Genomic DNA, 6,086 nt, shown 5'->3' with positions numbered 1-6,086 from the left:
AGAAAACAATGCTTCAGGGAGGACTCTTACTAAGCACCTTACAGATGTTACTGTGCACTAACTCAACATGCAGTTTGTGTGCCTCCCCTTTCTCTTCTTTCACTGGGACAGCAGCGGGTGGGATATTTGAAGCATGCTTTTCTTGGGGAAAAAAAACACACGCACACACCCCCCCAACAAAAAAAAAAAAAAATCATGTAACCATTAATGATTTGTTATTGTGTCTGGGAGCCACTGTGCTGCAGGACTTTGCTCTAATGGTGCTTTCACAAGAAGGAACTAATTCGACTAACTTTATTAATTCCAGTTTGTTTTAAGTTTGCTCATTAGCAATTTAACACAAGATGCTTCAGCTGAAGAGGCCATGTCAGGACAAGGAAGAGCAGAGGGAAAGTGCCAGGAATCATTAGTGTTTATTAACCACTGCACTCATCAATCTTGACTAAGAGCACAGCCCATTCGTTCTGGACTGGTGGACTGAGATACAGAAATATCATTAACAGTGGAAAATGCTTCTTTTCAGGTCGGTCTGTAATGGACAGGCATTGAGACAACACCCACGCCCGCATCACCAAACGTTATCAGCCTTTAAGTTGGTCTCCTCACAGTCCAGCCTGAACTGACAGAGCTCAGCAGCCTTGTGGAAGGAAGAAGCCCTGCCCCTAGCCAGCCGTAGTATCAATTAACAAATACAGTATTTTCAACCCCAATAAACATTTCTAAAAGGTTAAGTGTTGTTATGAAGGGGTTTTAAAATTGCTTTTCAAATTATTAAGTGATTAATATTTTTATGCTTTGCTGGATCAGGCCTGGCACTTTGTGCTGGCAACGTGTGTATTCCACAGCAATTCTTGAAACATTAAAATGGAAAGTCTTCTCTTCTTCTCTTCAGACAAAGAGCTTAATAACCAATTTCAGCCACTGCAAGGCATTGAGCTGATGACTCAAAGCACTGACCTGTGAATCCGGGCTGAATGAATGCCTCCAAAAGGTTGGAGGAGGGAATAGTACTACATTTGCCAGGTTTCTGATGAGAAATATGACCCCTGCCCAGACCACTTGTGGTCGTTAAGGATTGCATTTCACTTTGAGATGCGTTTTCTTGCATCCTACCCAAATTGCAACTTGAGTAGTTACATTCTGCTCACTAAAATATCTCTGCGGTTTAATTGCAGAAGTTATGTTTCTCTTCCCCTCTTAAAAGCTTTGTTGTATAATGTTGTGGAGCTATCATGATACATGCTGTATAATCTATAGAGTGCACGCGCGCGCGCGCACACACACACACACACACAAAAACCCACCATGAAAGTCTGACTGCTAGCTTTCTACAGTAACAAATAGAATTAGGGGGAAAGTGGCATCTTGGGAACACAGTTCAGCGTTGCGCCCCCATTTGAGTCTCTTGCCACCCTTGCAAAGCATGTGGCAAGCACTGTCACACTGCAGAGGCAGCTTTTTTGCATTTACTTTGCACATGTGTAAATCACGGCTTCTAAGTGAAAGCATCAAGTGTCTGGTCCTAGACATGAGGTCTTTTGCAATGAGCATGTTAGGCACAGCCTGGAAACAAGCAGTAATTTTAAGACATGGCATGGATGTTCAGACAGACTGTGTGTGTCATGAATTTCTGTGGATAAGATTTAGGTATTTTATGGGGAAAGGGTTTTACTGGATGACATTCAGTGATAGAGGGGATGGGAAGAGATTGCAGTTTAATTAAAATTCTAATCTGAAATTTGACAATTTTTCTTGCCAGGTCAGCAGCTTGCATGTTCTGTTTGTGATTCCCGTGAATTAAATGGGCTGACAGTTGTCAGCTTCTTCAGAAATGCCTGTAAATCCAGCTAAAAATTAGTAAACATCAATATGTTTCAGAGCAGCTTTGAGAAGGGATATGTCACGCAGAAGTCTTCCATCAATGTACATACAGGAGCCTTTCATAAGCACCAATTTAGTCCACTGCTGCCAGTGCTCAAATAATAACGAAACAACCCTTCTTCTGCAGTAGGAAGTCACGTTTGCTGTCCTGTGCTGCTGAAATCTCACTGGCGTGTTCCTGTTTTCCAGGTAGTTAAACAGTGTTGCCACAAAGGTAGTACTCATCTTTCACCAGCCATGAGGCTTCCTCTGCTTTGTGCCTCCGTGATGCTAATGAGTCTGTCCCAGTGCCGAGCTGTCAGCTTCCCTGAAGATGAGGACCCTATTAACATTGTTGACTACCACTGTAAGTAATCTGCACATGATGCTAACCACTAGGGAAAAAGTTCTAATGTTTTTTGGGTTGGTTTTTCTTTTTCCCCTTGAGAAGTTTAAAAAAAAAAAAAAAGAGTCCGTTTCCTTTCGAATTGAAATGTGTTTACTGGCTTTGTATCTTTAATAGAACACTTAATCATTTTCTTAAAAAAGCAATCAGAAATACAGCAATAACTTCAGGAAAAAGAACATTTGCTGACATTAGCCATCTTTTTCTCATTTATATTCAAGACATTACTCAAGGAATTTAGTTTAAACCCTTCTACACCTAGTATATACAGCTAATCAATGCAATATATTGATTCTTTAGCTCTATAATCCTGAGTGATGGTGTAGCCCATTTTTACTTGCAGATTCAAGGCAATATCCAGTATTTAGAGGACGCCCTTCAGGCAATGAATCTCAGCATAGACTGGACTTCCAACTGATGTTGAAAATTCGAGACACACTTTATATCACTGGCAGGTAATTTTCCTTCACTCAGTTCATTAGATTAAAATTCTTTTCTCTTCTGGTTTTGCATTTAAGTGTAAAATTCATTTAGAAAAATCTGCGGAATATGATAAAAATTAGAAATGGGGGAGAACTTCCCAGAGAAATATGCCATATCTATGGCCAGTGCATGAAAATTGGATTTGAAGGCTGCAGTTACTGTAGTTATGCTAAAACCAATGATCAAATACTCTTTTTCCCTCTTTTATATTACTGCCCTGATAAAAACCTCTTCTGATAATTTTAAACTTGGACTGACACATCAGGGTTGTGGGAAGCAAGGAGGATAACACACTTGAATATGTACAGTCCAGATTAGTCTTCAGCAGAATGGAAAGACAGAGATGGGTACCTGGACACTGTAGGTGCTATCTAAGGACCACACCAATAAAAATCAAAACCAGCCCATGTTGCCCATGACCAGCCTTCTCTGATCTGTATTAAACACAGAAAATCCATAAGCATTTCATAGAAGTTTCTGGTCTAACAAAACACTCTAAAAATTGATTTAGCTTATCAAAGATAAGGCCAATGAATTAACACATTTACTTGTGTCTTTTTACTCTTTGCAAACAGGGACCAAGTTTACACTGTAAATTTAAATGAAGTTCCAAAATCAGAAGTTACTCCAAGTAAGGTGAGCAGATACAGGTGCTGGCAAGGGAGAGGTATTTTCTTTGCTTTTAATTTTTTTAAGAATTTTTTGTGGAAAGGAAATCAAATGTTCATTTCTGGTTTGATTTAACAGAAATTAACATGGAGGTCAAGGCAGCAGGACAGAGAGAACTGTGCTATGAAAGGCAAACATAAAGTAAGTTTAGCACATACATTATAGAAGAACGACACTAATATTTTGTGAAGTCTGTGATTAACACATCTTACTCTCTTTTCAGGATGAATGCCATAACTTCATTAAAGTCTTTGTTCCAAGAAATGATGAGATGGTGTTTGTCTGCGGAACAAATGCATTTAACCCTATGTGCAGATACTATCGGGTAAGAATACCGAAAATGTCATTAATCTGCTACTGGTTTTGCTTGCACTAATTATGCTGTAGCAAATACATCCAGTGTGATTGGAGAGTGCTTCAAGGTGACAGAAGCAAAACAGACAGAAGCCAATGTGCTGAATTAAGTTTTGTGGAAAGACAATGTTATTTATGCTTTTGTGCCAGTGTACAAAATAGAAATGACACTATCATCCATTTATTTTTCCTCTCTAGCTGAATACCTTAGAGTATGATGGGGAGGAAATTAGTGGTTTGGCAAGATGCCCATTTGATGCCAGACAAACCAATGTCGCCCTCTTTGCTGGTAAGAACTTCTGCTTGTAATGAGTCTAAAAGATTAATGACACCAAAGGAGCCAGAGAGCTTTTAAAGCAAGCACAGAAAGCTAAAGGTGTCATGGTGCCCCTGCTCTTAAATTTTTTAAAGGGCCTCCAAAGGATTAGAAGCTGACCTGTTAATAAATAGGTTACAGCAATTTGGGGAAGAGTGACAGTAAAGAAATGGGGAAAAATACAGGCTAGTCAGAATTCTGTAGATTATTAAAGACCTCTTAGTACCACATTTTCAACTTCCGTTTTAGATGGAAAATTGTATTCGGCGACAGTAGCAGATTTCCTGGCAAGTGACGCTGTTATTTATCGCAGCATGGGGGATGGATCTGCCCTAAGAACAATAAAGTATGATTCCAAATGGATAAAAGGTAATTTGGGGGAGTATTTTCCCACACGCATGGCAAGTGTAATTCCAGTGGCACAGAGGGTCAGGTAATTCACAGCCAGCGTGCTTTACACGTATGCTGCAATGTCAGCATATATGCGCCTTTCAATATAGTATGATTACAATATAAAAGCAATTTAATACAAATAAAGCAAGATTTTTGTTAAATACGTCAATGAATAAATCTGCAGTAACAAAATACCTTAGAAAATGCAATTTCTGTGAGGCCTTTTTACAGTCCATTATCCAACATTAAAGACTTCAAGTTCATTTAAGCTCCACTGCACCCAAATTTGGACATCCTAAAGTATGTGGAAGACCAAAGCTCATGTTAGCTGGACGGCCCTGTGGAGAAGCCGTAGTCAGTGTCGTATGCCGACTGAATAGTTCTTTGAGGTAAACTTCTCCTTGCTCTTTCTTACAGAGCCACACTTTCTCCATGCCATAGAATATGGGAACTATGTTTATTTCTTCTTCCGAGAAATTGCTGTAGAGCACAATAATTTAGGCAAGGTAGGTATCGTCTCCGCGAGCTGTCAGGTAGCCATGAGTCGTGGCAGAATGAGATCATCCTGAAACAGCATCAGTAACAAGCACAGTTTACAGTATGAAGTAAGGACTAGTACAAAGTTCACACAGTTTCCCCTTCATTATAATTTACGGGGGGGACGCGGGAGGGTGAAGAGAAATAGAACAGTGCATTCTTCAACCAAAAAGTTGTTTCTGTTCTCTGTGCCTTGCTGTTAGGCGAGCTCGCTACAGGTATCTTTTAGTGTTGCTGTTGCCTTAGTGTTGCTGTTGCCTCAACGCTTGTGGCAAGTAATGGAAAATCTGAGGGGTTTTTTCATGCTTATTAAGAAACAAAAGAAAACAACACAAAAGAAACGTTTCAAAGAAGTTTCTCTAATGTCCCTGGGTATTGAATAATTCAGTCATGCCAGTACAGAGTATAATACTCATGCCTCACCATGGAAGGATATTCTATAATAAATTATTAAATCCTTTACACGTGGTTAATTAAAGTCTTTAAATCTCACTAACAATATGATTTTGAAGAGAAAAAAGGGTGGGGACAAGCTGCAGAGTTCCATTTGGTTGGTGATAGATTAAGATGCGTGTGTACTACAAGCTGAATGTTTGCTCTCATCCTTTCTGTGCAGATAAATGGCAACTTCCTGTTAACAAAATTATCTTTGGTGTTTTAGTAACAGCTTAGAAACAAGCACTGTTTTCCTTGCATCTCTTAAGCTTTTCTCCCTTTTCCTCCCTGCCCGCCCTCCCCTTCACAGGCTGTGTATTCCCGTGTGGCACGTATATGCAAAAATGACATGGGGGGATCCCAAAGAGTCCTGGAGAAACATTGGACATCCTTCCTGAAAGCTCGGCTCAACTGTTCGGTTCCCGGGGATTCATTCTTCTACTTTGATGTTCTGCAGTCTATCACAGACATAATAGAAATCAATGGAGTCCCCACGGTTGTCGGTGTATTCACCACACAGCTTAACAGGTGAGAGATGAGCAACCTTACATCAAAGGTAGTTCTCTGGTTCTCTCTTGCACTGAGATTGGTGCCATTGTAGTCTGTGTTCTTGCAACTATTTTTCTAATTTTA

The 6,086-nt window shown here is 39.9% G+C and overlaps 1 protein-coding gene across 5 annotated transcripts in view; it reads left to right on the top strand.

The window, feature by feature from the left end:
- The first annotated feature begins 2,118 nt into the window (after window positions 1-2,118).
- SEMA6D (sema domain, transmembrane domain (TM), and cytoplasmic domain, (semaphorin) 6D) overlaps window positions 2,119-6,086 on the top strand; it is a 14,641-nt gene continuing 10,673 nt past the window's right edge. For all 5 annotated transcript variants that reach the window (XM_009703083.1, XM_009703081.1, XM_009703080.1 and 2 more), the window contains exons 1-9: window positions 2,119-2,227; window positions 2,610-2,721; window positions 3,325-3,385; window positions 3,497-3,559; window positions 3,642-3,743; window positions 3,971-4,061; window positions 4,338-4,457; window positions 4,899-4,987; window positions 5,764-5,979. In XM_009703083.1, coding sequence (XP_009701385.1) covers window positions 2,119-2,227; window positions 2,610-2,721; window positions 3,325-3,385; window positions 3,497-3,559; window positions 3,642-3,743; window positions 3,971-4,061; window positions 4,338-4,457; window positions 4,899-4,987; window positions 5,764-5,979 — 963 coding nt within the window. The remainder of the gene's footprint in view (window positions 2,228-2,609; window positions 2,722-3,324; window positions 3,386-3,496; window positions 3,560-3,641; window positions 3,744-3,970; window positions 4,062-4,337; window positions 4,458-4,898; window positions 4,988-5,763; window positions 5,980-6,086) is intronic.

Source organism: Cariama cristata, unplaced genomic scaffold (genome assembly GCF_000690535.1).
Source record: "Cariama cristata isolate BGI_N322 unplaced genomic scaffold, ASM69053v1 scaffold20956, whole genome shotgun sequence".
Classification (NCBI taxonomy): Eukaryota; Metazoa; Chordata; class Aves; order Cariamiformes; family Cariamidae; genus Cariama; species Cariama cristata.
Note: the sequence above shows the minus strand (reverse complement) of the source record. Positions and strands in the feature narration are given on the sequence as shown.